The sequence below is a fragment of the Erithacus rubecula genome (genome assembly GCF_903797595.1).
Source record: "Erithacus rubecula genome assembly, chromosome: 11".
Classification (NCBI taxonomy): domain Eukaryota; kingdom Metazoa; phylum Chordata; class Aves; order Passeriformes; family Muscicapidae; genus Erithacus; species Erithacus rubecula.
Window position 1 is genome coordinate 9751925 of NC_136663.1, and position 23070 is coordinate 9774994.

A 23070-nucleotide genomic window follows, 5' to 3' on the forward strand; every position below is an offset into this window, starting at 1 on the left:
AGGTGAGGAAAAAAGCAGAGGGGAAGAAAGCAGGGGAAGGAGGTGCTGGAGAGTGAGGTGATGACAGCAGGAGAGGCTTTGCTGATGGTGGTGCCTGGTGTGGACCACCAGGAGTCCTGAGAGAAGCTGTCGGGTGAGCCAGTCCCAAAAGGGCTCACACAAACACGGGGTGCAGGGGGCTGCCAGCAGCGAGGGCCACTGCAAGGCACGTGTGAAGGTGTCCCTTTTCTTTGTCACCTCAGTCAGGCAGTGCTGCTGCATTCCCTCATCCCACAGAGGAACATTGATTATTGCTCAATTTTCATTTTGGACAAACCACATTTTTAGCGCGATGATTTTTCTTTTATTATCGTTAGTGGAATGGATGGAAAAGGAGCTCTAACAGATGTATGATTAGCAGGGCATGAAATTAGAAATGTTTGTGTACAAGGAAAAGGTTGTTTACTACCAAATTCCTCATTTGAAAATGAAGTGATGCTAAGATTGGCAGTGTGATTCTGCAGCAGGCCCCCAGTCCTTCTCTGTCCCTCCCTTAGCAGCATTGGCTGAAAAGTAACAACATTTTTATTGTTGCTTTTATTAAAAAAAGTAGCATAATTGAAAATCCAGTACCTGCCTTTGGAGGCAGATTATTTAACAATGTTGTACTCGTGCTCTGGCACTGATGGAGTCAATTTAAGAAAATATTTTGACTGATGTTTAAACCCCACTGATTAGGCCAAATTGAATATTTTATATCAAAATTCATTTGGGTGGAAAATAAGGTTCTGATTGAATAATTCTGAGTGTGGGCATGTACCTGGGTGAATACTACTTGTTGCCAAAATGTTGAAAAATTCATATCTGGAGTTGCTGCTGCTGCAGCATATGCAGAGGGTTGCAGATTGGTGTGTGGTACTCAGTTCTTCCCCCAGTTTGTGGGTCAGTCTTGTAGTGGTTTTGCACAGAAATGGTTTCAGGCTCTGGTAGAAAGCCATCAGCTCTTAGATTTTTGTCTTAGAAGTGTGGGGGTTTATCCCCATAGAAAATATTGTCCTTCCCCCCCCCCCCCCCCCCATGATAATGAAATTTTTAGAAATTTTTGAGAAAATTATTTTTTTTTCCTTAGGAGCTTTGCCTGTGATGTGCAATTCTCAAGTGCAACCAGTCTTCTTTGATTTTTTAAAAATGATCATAGAGTATGCTGAGTTGGAAGGGTGGATCAGGATCATCAGGTCCAAGTCCTGGCCCTGCACAGGGCACCCCAAAAATCACACCATGTGATTGAGAGTGAATTTTGGTAGAATGAGGTGAAGAAGCGTGCATCAGGAACACTTCATTGTGTTATTCTGGTCCTACCTAGGGCTGAACATTTCCCAGGTACTTCGAATTTCTCACCTATCTCATTCTTTGTCCTCTAACACCTTTGTGGCCAAGTTCAAGGCTGATGCTGGGTGAAATGAAGCTTCACCTGGGTGAGTGTTTGCAGGACCCAGACCCACGGCATCATCGTGATGGATTCTGCCCACTGAGCTTGGATGGCATTGAGCAGAAAATAGGAAGAGGGCTAAGAGATTGTTCCTGCACTCTGGGAACAATTGAGACAGAAAATTGCTTCCAGGATTTCTTCACTTTTCCACAGAGAATAATCAGCCTGTGTAATTCTCTGCCACAGGAAATACTGCCTGAATCTGTTACGCAAAGACAGCAAGCAAAGTTCAGATAGCAGCCTGAATACCAAAGGTGCTGCAGGGCAGGGACTGTCCCTTCCTCAGGGTATTTTATTGGTATACCATCATTTTTTGCTTATATACATGTAGGACTGATAATTGAATAATGGCTTAGAGAGCCAGTGTGTTCTGGGAGCACATTTATACTTTTGTGCCCTAAACAAGAAGACAAATTTATATGCTGACCTTGTGAATGGAGTTTTGCTTAGCCTTGTGCTTGGATTCTACACCTGAGATTGTGGGGCATTTTAGAGCAATTCCAGTGAGGTGATGGAATTCAAATGCTAATTTCAGTGCTGCTCTTGGCTTGTTTTAATCTATACTTCATAGATGTAAGCAAATCACTACTTCTGCACCTTTATTTGTTAATCTGGAGGATGAAGTAGCACTTGGGGCACTTGCTGGAATTTTTGTTATGTTTCTAATAAGGCCTTTCAACCATGTGTTTTATTCCAAGTTTTAAGGGAAATTATTTAAATTTTTTGAGTGAGAGTAGTTGTGGCCAAATCACTGCATGAGCATTATACCTGCTGAGTTCCGAAATTTGATTCCTGAATTTCCATTAGCAGGTCATACTCGGCCAAAGGATCTTGAACTGCTAGAATAGAAAGGAGTAAAACAGAATGGAGTTGGTGTTTGGTTATGGGCTCTGGATGTCATTGTTCCTGACTGTTCATCTGGCTAATGTTTGCTTTTGTGTAGTATCTGTCTGTGTCTGTGCTTCTGTGCACATGGGGAAAAGGAGGACAAATATCACTGGGGTGGATTAGCATTAAAAAATAGTTAACTGATCAAAGCCATAAAGCTTGTCCAAGTGAATTCTTCAGAGAAATAGTTTTGAATTTCCCAAGCAGCCGCAGGCCATAAAAGCGAAGCACTATCATTCAGAGATGCAAAAAATCCCCTTCTGTTGAGTGTTGGACCTATTTGTTCCCTTTTAGGAGGGGTTTCAAAATGTTTTCTTAATTTTCTTCTGAACAGCTAACTGCTATCCATCATGAGCCTTTGCCAGCTCTGCTCCCCTTCAGTTTTAACCCTCCACTGAGATCTCTGCATCCATACTTAAAATTTAGGATGGCTTTTGGCTCGGTGCACTTTGCTCTTACAGACCATACCTTGTCTGAGAGCTCAAAATGTTGTAAAGGAGGGGCTAAATGTTATCCTCAGTGCCTTGGTGGAGGTGACAGGGAAGGTGGGATGCAGCTGCCTGGGAAGGTTTCCCACACTTCCTGGAGGGATGGCAGGGGAGCCCTGTTCCTGATGCCATGTTCTGTCTTGTTGCTGCTGCTGCCCCAGCAGGAGCATCAGCCCCAGCAGGTCTGCACAGCAGGTGGGACAAAGCAGGAGGGAATTTCCTTTCTCTCACATGGAGGAAGGAAAATATGTTGTTTGACTGCTCAAAGTTATTGAAGTCTTATACTGAAGGTTAAGCAACCAGCCTCTGGGAATTGGGCACATAAATTTTGCTTTATGCTTATGAAAGTCTCTTTCACAGTAGGTTTTTTTTTTTTTTTTCCCTTAAGATGTAGAAGAGAATGAAGTGCTGGTGTATGGTCCATACACAGGGTATTTGGATGACACAGTCATTAATAGGAATGAAAATTATACTGTGTTGGCTCAGAGCTTGCCAAGAAACAAAAGAAAGGAAAAACTCTCAGAAGACACAAAGTGCTTTGTAGCTGGAAGTGCCTGTTGCCCTACAAGGACTCAGCTGTCCTTTTCAGTCCCAGTCTTCTATTATTGAAAATATTTTTCTGCCTAATACCTACTAGCTTTTTAATACTACTTAATTGTATGCACACCCCCCCAAAAGAAAGCCACACAATTTTCTGTTTTTGTAAATGTTCAGCTTTAGGGCCCCTAGATAGGGTGTTAATGGCTGTGTCCTGGCTGCCTTTCATGTAGAGAATTCCACTTTTACTTTCCTTCTGAAATTTGGAGTTTCATTCTCCAGATAACCAGATTTTAATATAACCACATTTTAAATGCATGTGTGTGTGTATAAATATATAAACATTTATTCATTATATATTGTATTTAATCCTGAGTCTTAAGTATATTCTGGAAGAAACTGAGCTCATCTTTGTAACAGGTGGGCAGTGCATGGAGAGCCAATCTGTGTCTGACAGGTCTGCAGCTTTGAGAGAGGGATTGGATGTTTGCACAAGTGTGGGCATGGCATTCGTGTGTGCCATGTACACACATCCTTGGTTTCTGTGGTAGAGCAGAGATGATTTACCCACACAGCAGGGCCATTTGCTGGGTGAAGTCATCAGTGCTGTGTTCCTGGGGCAATAGAGAAGTGCATCCATATATAGGATAGTGCAAAGTAAAAGGGAAGCTCATCCTTGTCCTCTTGCATGGCCACGTCCTACTCTGAGATGGGAGCAGTGCTCAGCTGTTGATAACATGAGGAGGAATTGAATCTGGAGCCCAGGGCCCTTCTGCACAGGGAAACCATTGCAAAACAAAGCCAGGGTGTGAATTTAAAGTGCAATAGCTGTTCTGAGTGTACTTCTCATGTGGGCAGTCTCATTCTGCTCTGAGAGGGCCTTTGTGCAGCTCTGCTTCATCCAGTGCCAAAGGCACTCTGAGTGCAGAAAGAAGAATGCCCACACAGGGAGTGGATAGCTTTTGCAGGCTATTTCACCAAGCTGAAGAGTCCCAGGAGATGCCATGTTTTCTTGTCCCCAAGAGTGTTGCAGGAGCCTACCCTTATTCAGCTCACTCTCCACTGGGGCTTTCACAGGAGACCTTTGTGAGGGTGATGGAGCTGTGTCCTCTGGACTCTGCCAGGTGCAGTGTGCATCCCTCATTTGCTTCAACACTTGGGGCTGATCCCTGAGGATCTTGGTCTTGTCTGGGCATTCCTGGTGTTGCAGTTTGGCATTCTCCATCAGGGCCATCACCTCTTGTAGTGTGTTCCAGGCTGCTGAAAAGAACTCCTGTGATATCGTGCCTGTGTTCATGTGTTGTTCCTTTTCCTCTGAAATTGCCAAGCAAACCTGTGTACTGGGTATGATCGTTATCTGAACACTGTTGAACAGGGAAAAAAAAGCCCATCTGTTCTACAAAGAGGCAGTGTAAAGAGCAGGCTCTGTGACTAAATAAATTCACATCTGTTTAGCAGAACCATCAAATGGTGAGCAGAGGGGCCTAATGTGAATCACATGTTGAAACCACAAGTATGAGTGAGATGAGCTGCAAAAGAGAGAGCCTGGAAGTGTTGATCCATGTGAGCAACTGTTGGTTTCTCTCCTTATTCTTTGCCTCTACCAGTTTCCTGAGTTAATGATGCAGAATAAAAAATTCAGGGGTGTGCACGTCTATGCATACTTATATGTGTAAGCCTGTATTCATTGCATGATTAATTAACCCTCCTATGTTATTTTGAGCCATTGGATGATAACTTCAATTGGAAGGGCTCTGGGTGGTGAGGGGGAGCTTCAGAGGAGGGACAGTGGGGCTGACATGAAGAGAGCAGGTAAAGCTGTTCCCTAGTGGAGATGCTTCATAAAAAATGGCCCTGGGGTATCTTGTTTTAAAAAAAAAGTTGACTTGGAAGTGATTACTTGTGATGATGTCTCCAGCAGTGTCATCTCAAGGAACCTGATGGAGCAATCTAGAAGCTTCAAAGGGTGGGTTATGCCTTCACATGCTCAAGCTAATTTCAAAATAGGTATCTGTGTACCAGTCCTAACAGACTGCATCTTTCCATGGATCAATGAAATTTGTTGCTTAGGTTTTCTCCTTAGTGTTTTAAGCCCTGCAGAAACAAAAAGCAGCTCAAGTTTCTGTATTGGTTGCATTTGCAGTTTATTTTTCTTTTGTGCCAAGAACATATCAATACAATTTCAAAATGCTGTATTTTGTGACTTGAGGCAGCAGTTTCTAACTTGAAAACAAGAAGGCTGTGGGGATGTACACACAGCTCAGGTGCTTTAGTGAAGGTTATTTGTCTGGTCTCCATAGCCCCTTAGTGTCCATGCAGAGGAGCAAGCATCTTCTCTCCCACAGGATCTCATGAAAAGAAACACACAGTGATTTTAGTCTCAAATGTGGTTTCTTGATGCTGCCTTGCCTTTTGTCCTAGATATTTTGCAGCAAACGAGGCCAAACTTGTGGAAACAAAGAGTGGTGGAAAATAGGCTGTTAGACCTGATTTGCACAGATCCTGCTCTCCTGCAGCTCAGGCTGCTCTCTGTAGCTGACAGGGAGCTGTGTACAGCTCAGCTGGGATGTGAGCTCTGCAGGAGCTGCTGGAGGTAATGAAGCACTTAAGGGCTGATGTGTTGAAGGTCCCCAAGGAATGATTAAGGTGTTGGCAGCTGTGTTACTTTGAAAGAGAAATATGTGCATTACACAGCAAAGGCATGCTGAAATGCCTTTCAGAGGCTTGGTTGTGTGTGGGAACATGCTTTGCCTCAGACCTGAGAGATAGTGGTAGCAACTCTTGAAGGGCATTTGATAAATGGAGCTGTGTGTGCACTTACCAGCTGCAGGACCCAGCTGCCTGCCCTAGCCCAGCTCAAAAACAAGTGCTTGCCAGCACTGGCTAAAATGCAGCAGCATATAGATGTCTTTGGATATATTAAAAGGTTGGTTCTTCCTTCCTTCTAAAAGCCCCCTCTGCTTATGATTCATTTCTTCTCTTCCATCACCCCCTGCCAGGCTTTTCACAGAAAGTAAAAGAAGGTAAAAGAGCATTGGAATATTTTTCTGGAGACTGTCAGATTTGAGCTGTTCCACATCTAGAGAACTGATGTGGCCAGTCTAGTATGAAAACTCTTTTGTCACAACAGAACTTCCTACTGATTTCTGGAAAAGGGAACAAGTTAATAATTTGGATGGTCAAAAACAGAAGGCAGCAAAGCAATAGTGGTGGAGCAACTGGAGTCAGCTTTTTAATAGGATGAGCTTGTTTAGCACACTCACAAGGCCAGTGTGGATGCCTGGCTGGGATAACTTCACTGCTGGTACTGTGGTTTGCACCAGCTGGGGAATTATCTCCCAGAACTTTGCCTATCACTGTTCATGAATGAATGGACACTGAGTTAAAAGGGAAGAGCAGCAGTGCCTTGGGCTGGTGCTTGGTGTTTTTGAGTTTCAAAGTAGAATTGAAAATCAAATTTCAAGCACTTGTTTTCTGTCACAAGTTTCTATTCAGAACAGAACTAATGCCCTATGGATACTAAACCAGAGCTTTATCTTCATGCACTCCACAGTGTCAGGATCAGCTTTGCCTTTGCTTGTAATATTTCACTTCACCCATTTTTCTGTGCTTTAAGAACACCCCACCTTTGATCAGGTGTCTACTTAATGAGGTATATTTCATGTTTATTGCAAATAGCAAAGGGGTAGCTAAGACCACCATGTGACTTACCCTTTTCTATCCATGTGGCCATGGCATTGTGGAGCTCCTTCAGCTTAGACACCATCTCAAAATATGCCTTGTATTCTTCTTTATTTCTTGACAAAAGGATGTGGAGCAGGCAGTGAACACCCAGTCAAACATGAGTCCAATGTGTGCCGTGATTGTCAATAAGGCAAACTGGATATGGGGCTGCTTCAGGAGGAGCCTGGACTGCAGACTGACATGAGTTACTGCTCACCTTCCTTCACTAAAGCTGAGGCTGTTACCCAGTCTTGAGTCCATCCATTGAAATGGGATGTTGAAGAGTTGGAGAGAGTCCAGAGAAGGGTCAGTCAGGGGCTGAGAGAGTTTTGGCTTCTGTCTCTGATGGAAAGGAGGCAAAGGAGTGATCCAATGGCAGTCTGTGACTATTGCCAGAGGCCTTAAGAACATGTCAGAGCCAAATGCTTCCATCCACATGCAAAATAAAGTGCCATGAACATGAATCATAGGAGATTCAGCTGGAGAGCTGGAAAAGCATTTTCCTTGGGAAAGTAGTGGAATACTAGTACAAGTCACCAGGTAGCAAGGAATTCTTCATTTTGGAGGTTTTTCAGGACAAAGCCACAGTAAGCCTTACCTAGAGTTTGAGATAATTTAGTCTCCTGCTAGAAGCAGAACCTGATAGCCTGCAGAGATCCTCTGTCTTTCCTGACAGTACTTCAGGTTTTCAGCTTCTTTAAGGAGGAAGGAATTTAAATCTTTATTTTTGCTTTGTGTTGGAGAAGGGAGACAAGAAGACATTAGGGTGCTTGTGTGTTGATGATGTCAAGTCACCTGTTGTCATGAAACTCAAGAGGAATGCAGTCTTTTTTGTGACTGTTTGTACAAGGAGTTTTGTATACTTCCTTTCTTACAAATATCTTGCTTCCATTAGCAATCACTCTGCAGCATCAATTGCCAGTCATCTGGCAGCAATCACTCTTCTGTGTTTTAAGATACAGGATTTTCCATAGGAAAAAGGCTATTTTCCCTGATTATTTGCAAAGTGCTGTGAGCTGAGCTACCAAAACCAAGGCACAGGCTGGTGCAGTGCTCAGGAAGAAGTCATCCAGGGATTTGTTGTTCTTGAAGCTGTGACTTCCAGGATGGCTTAGGATCTGAGGGAAGAAAAGTTAAGTGGATCAGGTGGGAGGAAGAAAATCAGGGATTAAAGATTTTTATCCTGGACCATTAATAGATTTAATTGCATGAATTTTAGGCAGTATAGTGTCAAAGTCTGGATTCTACTGCCAGCTTCATTGCTGTCAAAAGGTTATGGTGCTGATGGGTCCACACACATGGTTCCTTCCTGAGTGGGGCCTGTGCTGTGCCTGTGTCCTGAGCTGCAGCTCCTTTTCTGTTCACAGAAATCCTCTGGTTGGCTTGGGGTTCAGACTGCCAGTAGCAGATGTGTGTTCTTCCACGTGGGACAACATCTGACTCTTCCTGCAATCACAGCTGGTTTAGAAGAAGAGTGAAGTGCAGGGAACCCCATCATAAATACAAACCCCACCTGCACCCAGCCAGCCTTGCTGGGTAGGACCTCAAGCTCAGCACTGTTTGCTTGTTCACTCTCTTGAGTTTCCCACTGAGCTCAGATCCCTGCTGTTTCTCCCCAGGCTGAGCCACACACACACTGCTCTGCAAAGTTAATACAATTATCTGTGTGTCAATATGCTGCCACCATCCCATTTGGTCCCACTGGGGTCTTGTTGATATCTCACAGCTGAGCTGCATGTTAGTTCTGCACAATTCCTCCTTGTTTACAGCCAGCATTAGCATCCAAAGTACCTGAGTTTGTTCCAACAGCCTTATCCTTGCCATTTCTTGTTGTCCTGTTTCCTTTTCACTTATGTGAGTGAGACCCTTGGTATGCCTGATTTCAGTACATCTCCATCAGTTGAGAAGTCCAGTCCCTTAATAATTTTATTTGATGGATAAGCTCTGTGTTGCTTGGCAGCCCCTTGCTGAAGTAGGAAGCCAAGTACTGAGCTGTGCTATAGGCAAGATATTGAATAAAGGCAGCTTTTTTTGGCAGAGAGGTCTTGAAAATAAATTCTATGCAGGCAAATTGTATTTGTGTAAGGGAGCTCATGATCTGAGACTCCCAGAATAACCTTTCTGCATCATCCCCAGTTTTGCTGTCTCTTTTAATTTATTTTCTCTCTTATTTTATATATGAATTTCTAAAACATCCATGTCAAACTTTTCTTTGTGGTACAACAACATGCTCACAAACGTGTATGTCAAGTTATCAGCAAAAGAGGCTTTAACAATTGGAAGAAATCTGGCTGGCTCAGAGCTACCTGGCTTATGTCCTTAGGTTCAGGGATAAACTGCACCAGTAGGTCTACCTCCTCCATTACAATTGGCTTGGGGTTTGTTGTGACCACAAGTAGCTGAGGCCTTGGGTTGATATTTTATCCAATCTGATTATGTTTGGAGTAGCTGAGGATTGTCTCGTGCCACAGAAGCCAAGAAGCAGCTTGCTCTCTGGTAAAATTGCAATGCAGTCATTAGAGTTGTATTAGATTAGATCTATCTATCTATCTCCAGGGGGCCAGTATGATCTCTTTGTTTCAGTTCACATGGACAAGTCAAGTTCAATTTATTGGGATTTTAAAGCCTAGTTTGTCATCTGACACCAGGATGTGATATGGCTGTAAAAGGAAGATCTTGTTCATCAGCTTTTAAGCATGTGTTTTGCAGCAATAGCTGAATTCAAATAGCCAGCATCTAATCTCAAAACTACTAATGCAATTATATTGGGAAGGAAAAGAAGTTTTAGAAGTTTTATGCTTAGTTTGCCCTTCTACCTTTTCCACTGCTGAAGCTGATACAAGAAAAATGAGGTAAGAGTGAAACATAAGGGTGGGTTCTTGGTTGATATCAAAATTGTCCCACCTCACTGCAGGTACAGCTTCCTCCTGAGGGGAAGAGCAGGGGCAGACACTCATCTCTGCTCTGTGGTGACAGTGACAGGAGTGAGGGAATGGTCTGAAGTCGTGTCAGGAGAGGTTTAGGTTGGATATCAGGAAAAGGTTCTGCCCCCAGGGGGTGGTTTGGGCACTGGAGCAGCTCCCCAGGGCAGTGGTCACAGCACCAGCCTGGCAGAGCTCAGGAAGTGTTTGGAATATACTCTCAGGCACAGAGTGTGACTCTTGGGGATGATGCTGAGCAGGGCCAGGAGTTGGACTCGATGATCCTTGTGGTCCCTTCTAACTCAGCAGGTTTGTGGTTCTGTGACACCCTTGTGAGTGCAGATGAAGTCATAGCTGGTAGTCTGGGGCTTTTGAGTCACAAAATAATTGATTTTGATCCCTCAAGGGATCTCTGGAGGTCATCTGGGCCAACTGTTTACTCAAACCAGGGTGCACATTGAATTTAAGTCAGGTCTTCTGGAGGATCACATGGAAGTTTGAAGCTGTTAAAGCCAGAATGAAACATTAGCAGACTGTATTCTTTGAGGAATAATTCATCAGTGCTCTAACTAGGTTTCTTTTTCCTTTAATTCCTCTGATTACATTAGTGATGTCCCACAGCAGGAAACAGGTGAATGCTCTCAGTCCTGTTTAACTGAAGAAGTGACTTTGATTTTGTTAACTTATTTATTTATTTTACTTTGAGGAATTGGGTGAAGATACAAAACCTTGTCTTATCCAGGCAATTGAAAAAAACTATGAATCTGAGAGAATGAGTTAAACTTGCTTCAGCTGATACCTGCTGTGAAAAACTACAGCAAATCATCAGGAAATGTACATAAACCATGTAAAATGGGTGCAAGCAAAGAAACCTGGTCTTGGGGAGGTATTTGCCACAAGAACTCGGAGTCCACATGTGTTGAGTTTGCCTAGGGTCAGGAAGGCAGTCACTGGAGGGTGATGGTGTTTTCCATTCCTCTTCACCTCTCAAAGTCTTGTGGTGGCTCAGTTGACTCCTTAATCTTCACTGTCACTGGTGGTAGAAGGGGAGAGGTAACACCTGCACCATGTACAGGAATCCCAGTGCTCAGAGTTATTCCTGGAGCTTTGTGGTGAAGGTGGGGAGTCAATTTGATGCTGGAGGGGTTTGAGGGAGGAGCTTTATTGGGCTGGTTAATATTGCAGGAGTTAAATTCAGAGAGCTGTTGTGCAGATCAACAATGATTAAGGGAGTTCCAAAGGACTCCCAGTTCCCCAAATCACATAATTTGCCATATGATATAGAACTGATGAGAATAAGTAGTACCATATGGGAAAGGTATCCCAGGAGAGCTTGTGCTGAGTTTATAAGTACCTATGGCACTTCCTCTGTTTGGTTAAAGACCTCTAATGAGACCTGAATTTTGACATTATACCTTCTTTTGAAGGCCACAAGAAGTAGAAGAGCATGGCTAGAGATCATGTGCCATAAATGAGTGAATAAATTCATTTAACCTTCAGAGGTGAACAGTGCCAAGAAAAACAAGCAGCTCTGGGAGTTTGTAAAGAGTAAATCTCTGGTCAGCCTCAGTGACTGCATTTGACTAATTAGAAGACTGGAGGTGATGAGGACAAAGCAAAGAACTGTATTTTAGCAGGGCATTTGAGGTTTGTGATTTGGGAAATTTCAGGGAGAAAAATGAAGACAAATCAACTTAGAGGAGAGACATCCAGACATGTAGGTTGCAGCTATAACAGAAAGGGACAATGGGTGGCATGATTTTTGCATTGTGAAAGATGTCCCTTTCGTTTATTTCTAGAGCTGCTCTTTAAAATTCATTTGTAAAGTCAAATCTTTGAGTTCTTTTACTTGGATGGAAGAGATGGTGGGGAGGATGCAGCTTGCCTTTCTACACTTAGAGAAAAACTTGAGCTGTCAAGGGAAGGTGATGCTTGTATTGTGTATCAGAGAAAAGCCCAAACACAGCTTTCAGTTGCATCTGCTATCAACAGACAAAGTCCTAATCCCCTGTATTTGATCAATCTCTTGGCCTTGGCTTGATGGCTCACTGTGCATGGGTGATTCTAAGACAGAACATCATAGACCTACATCAAGCCAGTGAATTTAGGAAAGCGTGGGATGGAAGACAGAGCAGACAGTCTGTAAGCACAGAAGGTTGTTGCTCATTTTTTGTTAAATACTGTTGCTACCCGCTATGAAGCATTAGCTTAATTAACTCAGGGACAGAATCTTCTGTCTTGGCAAAGCCCATCAACATCCAAGGAGTACTTGGTCCATGTTACAAATATGAAAATGAAATGAAGATTTATATGGGTATAGTCTAATCACAGAAAAGCCAGCCTGCCTCAGAAATGAATGTACTAACATTTTCAAAAGTAGACAAATTGGTACTCTACCCTTCCTTTGCTTATCAGATGTAAGGATAAATTGACTTGAAACCCTCAGTTTTTTACCTTCGCTTCTCAAAGGTGAATGACATCCGGTAATTAAAAGTAAAAACAAGCTCTTATGCCCACACATTTGAAAAAAGAAAAAGGCAGTGAAAAAGCCTTGTCAGGCTGTTATTACTGCATGGTATTATCTGCTATTGATATTCCTGGTCTGACATTTTTAGATAATGCGGTCTCAGCTTGGGATTCGTGGATTCCAGTTCCTCTGCTGCGGTGTATTCTTTCATGGTTAGAATTTTCTGAACTTACAGCATTAAGATTGTCCTAATGATAGAACCAGAGCTTACTGTTTGCCTTATTTATGCAGCGTGATTTCACTCTTTGCCCTTAATGCTATTTATCATGGTTAGTCTGGTCTTATCCTCTGCCTCCAAAAGTAGGTGATGACTAATGCTTCCAAGGAAGGAAGGATAACAGAACCTCAGGCGTCCACAGCTGACTTCAGTCAGGTTTTTGTTTTTGATATTATTCATCATTTTACCTCTTCTAAGTTATTCTTAAAAAGGGTCCTTCACTATCAGCCACCATTTCAGAAAAGGTAGCTGGAAAATTGAAGAGAGTTGAGAGTAAACATACATGAAAGAATCAAGAGAAATCTGCTCTTTACAGGGAGTTTAATTGATACTTAAATGCTTTGGTTTGATTTAAGCAATGATCTGGCTGCATTCTGAAAGGATCTACATAAGGAAGAGAGGCAGGTCTGTAATGCAGATGACAGGAGCATAACAAAATGCCATGGTTGAAAGTGGATCTAGCTAAATTTTAAGTCAGACATAAAGGATAAGCTGTAATTATGGTGCTAATTTTTTATCCAAACAATTTACCTAATGCTGTGTTGGGTTCTCCAACAGTTGCGTGGTTTCACTTGAGGCTGTGTGTGCTTTATAACAAATATTCTTTAGCTCAGCAGAAGCTTTGAGCAGCAGTAGTTGGGGATGGTTCAGGGTGAGTCAAGATGATCAATGAGAGGCTTTCAAAACTGTGGCATAGAAAAGATTTAAGAGATTTTCTGGGGAGGATGGGGCAGTGAATTTGGGAAGGGGGTGTTGCCAGAGTGATCAGTGAGTAAGGAATCATAGAAGAAGCTTGTAGCAGTCAGATGAGGAGCAGAGCTGTGAGTTAAGGTGACCAAGGAGGGTGGCAGGCTTACAAGCAGAAAGCTTCAGCCAAGACAGAGGAAGGTGTGGCACTGACAGGGAAGCAAGAGGTGGCTCCTGACACCTTGGTTCCTCCTGGAGGATTCCCAGGGACATGGGCTCTGCTGGCTAAGGTTTTTCCAACCTTGCTGTGTTAACTGTTGTGTGGCTAGATCTACCCAGGGTTGCCAGGAAGGGGCTTACTGAATGCAAATTACTTGCTTGGAGCAGAAACGCTGTAGATTTAATCTGTAGGTTAACATTTCAGTGAAAAATAAATTTTAATGGAAGAAAATAGCTCAAAAGTGGAGCTTGTTTGCTGGCTAGCCAGAACAGCACTGCTGTTACCTTTTGGGTGTTTCTGTCCAAGGGCAGCACCACAATGACACTCAGGCAGTGACATGTGTAAGGGAATTAGTTATAGGCCCAAGTTTTCCTGTGTTCTTTTGATTACTTGTCCACATCACAAAATGTTCTGCTCCAAAGAAGCTTCTCATGGAAAACCAGGCAGTATTGCAGAGAGTGCAGAGAGAGCACTGATGGCTTTGAATTAGCCAGAGTGCTCCACCATGGACAGTGGAGTCTGCTAAGAGGTGGGGGACTGTGTTTGTCTGCAAGTCACTGTCCCTTACATTTTCTCCTTGCTTTTGGTCCTTTACCAGCTGACAAAATGGAGTGAAAATAATAACAAACCCAGAAGTTTAGCTTCAGCTTTTATGAAGAAATTAATTCATTTTCTTTTTCTGTGATCTTGCAGAGTAGTTAGGCTAAATTTAATTGAGGCTGGGGAGCTGGGGCTGGAACAGATGAGGAAAAGGGAACTTGCTGAAAACACTGTCAGGGCACAGATACCAAAACCGAGTGGCAGTAAATGCATAACAGAAAATGAGATGGGAAGAAAGAGGAAGAGAAAAGGCTAACGGGGAAACAATTAGAAAATACCACCATGGCCAAAACAAAGGCGTTGGAGGTTAGCTGAGAGGGAGCTGTGTGCCAGCTTGCAGTCAGCAGCTGAGTTACAGCACTGTGGTCTCTGCTCCCAGGCTGTCCATAGGAGCAGTCTGCTTTTTAAACTCATTCACTGAAATTCTCTCATTGTCTTCAGCCATCCTCAGTGCTGTGCAACCTAGCTACTGAAGCAGACATTCTTGGTTTGTGCATCACACAGCCCATGCCTGTCATCAGCCTAGCAGACCATGAGAGTTCAGTGGGACCAAGGCATGCTGCCTGGGGGTTGTTAAGGAACATTCCAGAGCAAGAATGGTGATAATCTAGTCAGTACTGGGATTTTTTTTTCCTTTTAGCTTTGGATCAGTGTGGAGGTAATGTCCAGGGTCTGAGGGTACTTCACTGCAGCAGGAGGCTCTTTCATATGAGGTGTCAAGCCAGAGGCTGAAAACCTGTCAGAATTAAAGTCCAGGATGCTTTTAGCAATGGGTAAGGTACAGTTATCTTTGGATGCAATAACTGTAGAGTGCAGGCTCGTCCTGTTTAGCTCTTAAGGCTGACTGCCCTCATTGCTTTCTGCTCTTAAGACCTAGATAGTTGCCTGAGTTTTATTGCTGCTTTTACAGTTTTGAAGGATGTAGGAGGAGGAGACAGCAGTGTAGGTGAATCTTAGTGCTGGAGTGACAGTCTTTTTCCAGGTCCAAAGGGGCTGATGTTGGTAATGGGAAGTACCAGGCAGTGGGACTGTGGTTTGTGTGCCCTCAGCCCCCAACTGCTGTGACTGGTTTCCTCTCCTGCCTTGTGGGGAGGACCTGCCTTTCACTTCTTGCTTTCAGGATGATGCTCTGCACTCTCCCTGTGGGTTGGACAGCAGGCCAGTAGAAATTACTCCTCAAGTGGGAAACTGTTTCCTGAAGTAAATTTGCTGGTTGGAATAAGGACACGTGTCTACCCATCAGTTTTAACAGTCATTGCTCTCAGCTGAGGTACTGACCCTGCACTACCATGTGGAAACCTTGATTCTATCTCTTGCACTGATCCTTTTCCATGATGAAATCAAATCTTCCCTGATCTGGGTCACAGGTGCCTGCTGGTTTTGGTAGCCTTAAGGGATTCTAGCACCAAAGCTTCATGGGCAGAAGTGACAGGGTGCTAAAGAGCTGCAAAATTAGCATTGACTTTTATCAGTGTGGGATCTTCATTTCTCCATCAAATCTCCAATCCAGCTCCCTAGGACCATCTGATGGTGCAGTAGGACTGTCATGGCTACCCAGCGAGTGTGGTTTGTGTGTGGTGAAAAGCACTTGTTCATCAGAATTAACAGGATTTTTATGGGCAACATTTTCAGCAGCATCTGAACCCAGTTCTCAAAAGTGATGTAGGCTTTTAAGAGGCCAAAGCCAAGATTTTCATAAATAAGTAATGATTTGGGCTGCCTCTGTTTTTTGTTACACAAGTCTAAAAGGAGCCTGGTTGTCAGGGGTTGTGAGATTCTGGCATTTATTCAAAATTGACATGCTTTTAAAATGTCTTAAGCTGGGCATTCAGAAATGGAGGCATCAAGAGTGATTAGCTACTTTTGAAATCTGTTTTCTTAAAAGTCTGAATGAAAATCACTGGGGCATGGGGTCCTAAATGACATGTGAAAAAGTGCTAAAAGTGTATTTTGGAAGTGTGTGTGCCTGTCTGTGACTAGACTTGTCCCCAGAGCACCTGCACTGTTGTGCATTAATGTACTCAAAAAGGCCTAACAGGCAAAGGCAAATATATCACTAGTGTGCTGAATGCAGGGTGGGACTGATGGGCTGCTCAGGGTATCAGCCTGTCTCTGCTCTGGTTTGAGGAAGAAAATAGCAATGATTTTTGCAGGTACCAACAATCAGTAATTCTGACCTGCTGGGGAGAGAATGACAATTTTGCATCTAAAGTCTTATACATTAGGAACAACATAAATAAAGTTAAGCATGCACCAGTTAAACGTGTTTGAAGGGTTTTGTAGGATTGAGTTCATAAACCAGAGAAATAGGATTGCAGCTGTTTCTTCCTCAGCCTGGATTGCTGATGTATAATGTAATTGCTGTCTTTGTGTCTGCCCTCAGAGCTGAACCATGTCCCACCCGTCCTGGCTGCCACCCAAGAGCACCAACGAGCCTGTTGGTCACGTTACTGCAAGGATGGAGACCACACACACCTTTGGGACCCCCAGCATTTCCGTGTCCACCCAGCAGACCCCAAAGAAGTTTGCACCTGTGGTCGCCCCCAAACCAAAGTACAACCCATACAAGCAACCAGGAGGTGATGGTGAGTATTTATTTTCTAGGAAGGAATTATAACTGCCTAGCTCAGAGGAGCTGTCTGCTAACACAGGCTGTTCTTGATTTGCTCTTTGTTGATGAGTTTGTGGGAGCTTCTCTTTCTGAGATCATTCAAATCAAGAAGAATGTGAAGGTGTCTCTTCCCCTTGCTCTGGCTAGCTACCCTCCTGAGAGGTGCAGGGCTGGGAGAGGACACAAGGACAGATCTTCCTCAGCTTTAATTGAAAGCACATGGCCTATGTCCAAGACTGGTACTTTGCAAGGGGTTTTACTTGTTTGGTCCCTGCTGACACGTGATGAGCTTGGGCTCAACTCTTTTCAGTATTGGTTCTTTCACCCCAGCACAGTGGGAATGCTTTACAAACAAGGGATTGATCTGTGGGAATATAAGTATAGCTGAGGGTAGTAGGGCATAAATTTGGCCAGTGAGTCTAGAAGTGTTTTCTCTCCAGTCTGCTGGCTGGATTGTTTTACTTTTGTTCTTTCCCTCTGCTATGGAACACTCTTGAATATGAAACATTGGGAAGGTATCTAGATGACCATTGCAATGGCCTCTGGAGCTGTTATGTCAGCAAAACAAATGGTTTTTAGTGACCATGTGTCAGCCTTCCTCTTCTTGCTGTGGAAGTCCTCCTTTCCTGATGTGGTTGAGCACCAAGCATGGGATTTGGTTCCCACATGGAGAGAGGGAGTTCCCAGGAGCAGGAGTGCATGGCTGAGACCACTTCTGGAACTTGCAACTGGAAACCTGCATGTTAGAGCACCTGGGATGCCCCTGGCTGACAATGGAGAGTTTGTGATAGAATTACAGCAGAAACAAATGAAGGCTAAGAATTTTAGGGGAAAGTGGTAGCTGCTTTGGCAAAGCATGACATTTCTATTCTTGGTGATTTACTGTGGTAGGAAATGGGGGGAAGTTCTTCTCCTCCTCCTCTCCAACCTTTCTCCAAAGAAAAGCTCAAGCTCAATTCAAGAAAATTGCCTAAACAGCTTTTTTATTTGGTTTTGGATGCTCTACATTGTTCCTTCACCACTTTTTCCTCTTTTATGTTGAATACAATAAGATAAATATCACCTGTATATTTTTTCCTTTTTCTGCTCTATCTTTTGAAGGAGTATGCATTTTTAGGAAGACTATGGAGTAATGGAAAAAAGAAAGAAAAACAAAGCAACATATTAAATCTTGCACTGGAGTGATTTTCTAAAGTTAAGGACATTTTATAGGAAAGTTGGAAAAGCCTGATGAGTGCTTTGGGTATTTTTCATCTGCTGCTCTAACTTCGGAGAATTCAGAACGAAAAAAGAAAATGTGTTGGAGGGGGAAAAGCGAAGTCATATGCACCTGTTCTGCTGCCTTCAGTAACAAAACTTAGTGAGAAATAGGAAGAGAAAGACATTTGGAATTTAAAAAGTAAAAATTAGTCCCTGAAAATGCAAAGAAAATGTCACCTTCAAGTCAAGTTGAAGTTTTTATTTTTCTAATTCTCTTGCAATTAAAAATAATAATGAAAAATGTCCATTTTTTCCCTATGAAATCTATTCTTGATCAGTCAGTATTTTTTTTGTGTAAAAAAGGTCAGTATGTCTTAATTGTCAGTGTTTCAGTGATTATAGGTCTGATTGTGACTCGGGAACATTATCACCTTCTAAAAAAATTCAGTGTTTCTTGCCATTTTGGGAAGGAGGTTTTCCTGCAGAGCAGAGCAGGCACTGCAGGCTGAGAAGGGGAGACAAGACACTCAAACCTTTCTTGTGCAACCCAGAGTACCTGGTCCTGCAGGAAACCAGGAGACAGTCAGGAGCTGCCAGGGGACTCTGTCAGTGCCAGTTCCTTGCCTAGTCTGATGCTGGGCTTTTAGAGATCCCATCCTCATCTGACATGCCTGGAAGAGCTCAGGGTTGGCCAAGACCTGGTCAGAGGTAGGCTTAGTGATGTGACAACATGCCTGCAGCTTTAGCTAATCCACTTGCAGAAGGTGACATGCTGCTGGTGGCTGTCAGCAGCCTGTGCAAAGCCATTACCCAGCCATATATAACCCTGAGAATATGAGGCTGTTGGGATCTGGCAGGCAAGGGCTGGGGGGGAAGTGAGAAATAGTTAGCCCAATGTGCTTCATTCACTTTCCATGGCTCCCTTCTCTCTTCCAATCTCTAATAGTTTTTTTCAGTGACCTTGATTTCTTCAGCAATCATTCAGTCTGGGAGATGGCTCCAGGCCCCATTGTTTCCCTGCTTACAGGGGCACTGCCATTCTGTCTCAATTTGTCCTCAGTTGGATGCAGGTCTTTCCCACCTGGTTAGCTGTGAGTCTGTAGGTAGAGGAGAGGCAAAATCCCCTTGAATCCCAGTGTGCTTTCCTCTCTCCTGTCTTGCAAAATCTGTTTATCTGGAGAGGCACATGAGCTTGCCATGCATCCTTCTGCTGGAGATGAGTGGGAGCAGCAGCACTGCTCTGGGGAAGGGCTGTCCTGGGGCTGTTATGGGTCAGGGGGTGGCTGTGCTCATCACAACCTTAGCTGCCCCAGCAGTGTTGCTGGAATTGGCTCCCTGCAGCCTTTGTAGTATCTGGAATGTCTCTGAGAGACTGATAAATTTTGTTCCTGGTAATTTCTTCAGCTCATGGCTTTTAACATTTAGGAATGTGCATGCTCTGGCCTTGTGGACCTTATTATTTTTTGGGTGTGTTGCTTGTATGTAGAGGATCTGTCCAGCTGATTATGTTCCTGGTTTTATTTCTTGATAATATTGAAAACAGAGGAGAAAGACACTGGGGTGACAGCCTGTGGAGCAGGTGCTGTGTCTACTCCCCCTCTCCCTCCTAATTCCTACCAAAGCATTTCTTTAGTCTCACCTTGACTTTAATTTTATTTTTTATTTCCTGACACCTGCACAAAACTCAGCCAGAAGGTGCTGATTAGAAGCTGCTTAATGGAACTTTAACAGAAGTTAGAAATGGTTACATGACTGGAAAAAAAAAAGTGAAATGGCAACAGCCAACAGTTTAAAAACCAGGAGCATTTTACTGTTATTTGAAGCACTCAAGGCATGTGTTTATACCACTGAAGTAGCAATTTTCCTGGTGCTGCCAGCCCTGCTCCTCGCTGAGTTGCTGCAGCTTGTTTCAGACCAGATTTATCCACTCATCAAAGCACAGACCATGTCTTGCTCTTGCAGGGATCTGCTTGGGGGCCCTGGGTATGACTACAGCAGTGGTAGAAGTCATGATCATAATTGTAATCATCATCAATAAGACCTGAGCCCTGTTTAGCATTCTGCACAGTCTCTGCCATGCAGGCAGCCTGAGAGGCAGGCACAGCCTGTTTGTGTAGGTCCTACAACACCTGCTGTGCTCTGGGCTGGGTTCTGGGGATTTAGTGCTGCCACTCCCCACTGGGGCAGTTTGTAGGGGTCTAACCTTGCCTGGTCCTGAGAGGTGTGAGCACCACAGCTCCTGGGAAGTGCTGTTGCTCACCATCTTACACAACTCTGTATTTACCCCACAGAGAGAGGAGAGCTGGTCAAGCTTGGGGAAGATGTTTATCTGCAAGGTGAACAATTGTGCATTGGCAGGAAGTGTAGCTGCTGAGGAATTAAGTTGGAAATCAAAATTACATATCCAGACATCTGAGCAGCAGCTCTAAGAGTTTAACTGGGATCAGGGATGGTCCTTGGATGGAGTGAGATGTGTTTGAAGTTTGAGAGCATCTTCTCTTCATGCTGGGAGAAGATGAGTCCTGAGATGGATGAGGCATTAACCAGCCATGGGTCCTGAGAGTCTGCTTCCTATAGATTTGGCCTCTTTCTCCATGCTCACATGTTTGGTGTTGCCTGCCCCCTCCCTCTTTTCCTCAGTAGACCCTGTCCAGCAGTGTGCACAATGGGTTTTGTCCTACACAAAAAAATCTCTTAAAGAAACTGCGATTTTTTCTTTTTTGGTTTTTTTTTTTTTTTTTTTTGGAGGTGTTGGTATTACTTTTGTTTCATTTAAAAGTGCTGGATGCCCCATCATTTAAAGTGCTCAGGGTCAGGCTGGACAGGGCTTTGAGCAAACCTGATTTAATGAAACATATCCCAGCTGATGGCAGGGGCTTTGGACTGTATTATTTTTCAAAGGCTTTCCAATCCAAACATTTCTGTGGTTGCTCTTCCTCCTCTGCTTGCCACTTACTTCTCTCTTGCTCTCCAACTTTTAGACTTAAATTGGTATTTCAGTATCTTCAACAGAGCTGCAGCCTTAGGGAAACACTGCCACACAGCTGTTCCTATCTATGCTGGGCTCAGGAAGATAGAGAGGATTTATAGCTTGCAGATGAAGCAAATTCCATCTTTGCCTTAGTTCCAGAAAATGGGGCCTCACCCTGAGGGGCAGGCTGAGGAGGCATCTGGTGTGGGGTGAGGTTGGTGGTAGCTGATCTGCTGGCTTTGTGCCTGCCACTGTGGGGCTGGTGCTGCTGGGGTGGCACTGGGGATTGTCAGGCTAGAACTGGGGACTTCAGAAATGTGTAAAACTCTGTTGTCAGTCAGAGGTACTCAGAAGAGGCTGAGTCAGGACTGCTGGATGGCTTGGAAGCAAAATGTGACAAACTTTGCAGTGTGAGTTGCCTTTTGGTTTGGATCCTTTTGTTTTGAATCTTGTTTTGGTAATGACAAAAGTTCTTTTCCCCCTTGCCTCCCAATGAAGCTCTGCATGTCCAGCAGAAACAGGCAGAGCACAGTGGTGGGCTGGGGAGGCTCAGGGGGATTGCAGGGCTGGGCTTTGCAGTCCAGCATTTGTGAGCACTGGTGCAGCTCCCCAGGGATTGAATGCACCTCCTCTGGCACTGTGTGCAGACACTTGAAGGATGGTTTCATGGTGGTGGGGAAGAAAGGAGTCCATCCTTGTCTACCAGCAAGTGCTAGATCATTGAATGGCTCCCAAGAGGTCTCCTGCTCCTGCAAAGATGACTCTTTCCACTCCTAGAAAACCAAATCTGTGCTATTCTTGCAATGTCTGTTGTTCTTATGAACAGGACTATGTGTTTTTCTCAAGCTAAGACAGGTGAGATGCTGCAATGCCAGCCCTGGTCAGAAAGGGATGTGCAGGCAACACCCCTCACAGGGCAGTCATGCTGTTTGTGGGGTGCCCAGTGCTTGGGGGTGCTTCTCTGTCACACTCTGGGACACTCAGGACATGCTTTACAAAATTAACCACTTTAATTTATGCTGCTGGGTACTTCTAAATTCAGTATTTATTAGTGCTGGTGTCTTTCCTTGTAATGGCTATATTTGGTGAATATAGTATCTGCAGAAACACTTAATATGGATTTAATAATGGAAACTAAAGGAAGGGATGAGACTCAAAGCAATCTCCTCCTTTCTCCTTCCTTTCCTTGGCCACCTTTCAGATATGGTGAACAACAGGTCTCATGTGAAAGCCTTTGAGGTTTTAATTACTTTTTTAAAAAAAACATTTCTTTTACCTTGGTTGGAGGAGTGGACAAGTGGCTCATGGCAAGACAAGGCAAATCATCAGGACCAGCTCCTGGCAAGGCTGTTCTGTGGATATCAGTTGCGTGTTCTTGAACCCAGCTGATCCAGGTTTCCCAGAGCTTGACTCTCTGTGCCCTCTTCTTCTTCATGGGTGTGGAGGCTTTAGAGCACTGGCAAGTTATATTCTGCTATGGGGACTGGAAGCATGAATTATCAGGCTGTTTGTTGTTTTGCTGTTGTATTTGTGGGGGTTTTTTTTGTTTTTTGTTTATTTTTTTTTTCCAGGCAGTTATACCTAGTGGGTTTTGTTTACAGCAGCTGCTATCAGTAGCTCTGTCTTAATTTTTGAAGCTTGGGTATGGATTTATTGGACTAGATACCCTGTGTTATAGCTGTTCCCTGCTGTGCAGGCTTTGACAGTTCATAGAAGCCAACAAGGTGCAGAGTCTATTCATTATTTGTATTGAGAGCCCTGAAAAAATAAGTTCATGCTGACCTGAAAGGTTCTGTGGTTTTTCTTTTTATTTTTTTTTTCCTGTTGTCTGTGCTGGTTCTGTTCCATAGCAGGAGGAATTCTCCCTGGTGCAAGGGCTGTGTTGGCTGAGAGGCAGAGGGGTGTTGTAGCTGCTCCTTGGAGTATCTCAGGAGCTTCTGCAGTGCTGTGCTGGCTGTTGGAGGAAGGCTGGGCTGCAGGCACAGTGACCTGTCTCATCCATGCTCCTGGGG

The 23070-nt window shown here is 43.9% G+C and overlaps 1 protein-coding gene across 5 annotated transcripts in view; it reads left to right on the forward strand.

The window, feature by feature from the left end:
* The window catches only part of LPP (LIM domain containing preferred translocation partner in lipoma), a 315895-nt gene that overhangs the window by 96302 nt on the left and 196523 nt on the right, over nt 1-23070 (forward strand). For all 5 annotated transcript variants that reach the window (XM_079315245.1, XM_079315244.1, XM_079315243.1 and 2 more), the window contains one exon: nt 16660-16861. In XM_079315245.1, coding sequence (XP_079171371.1) covers nt 16669-16861 — 193 coding nt within the window. In that variant the 5' untranslated portion in view covers nt 16660-16668. The remainder of the gene's footprint in view (nt 1-16659; nt 16862-23070) is intronic.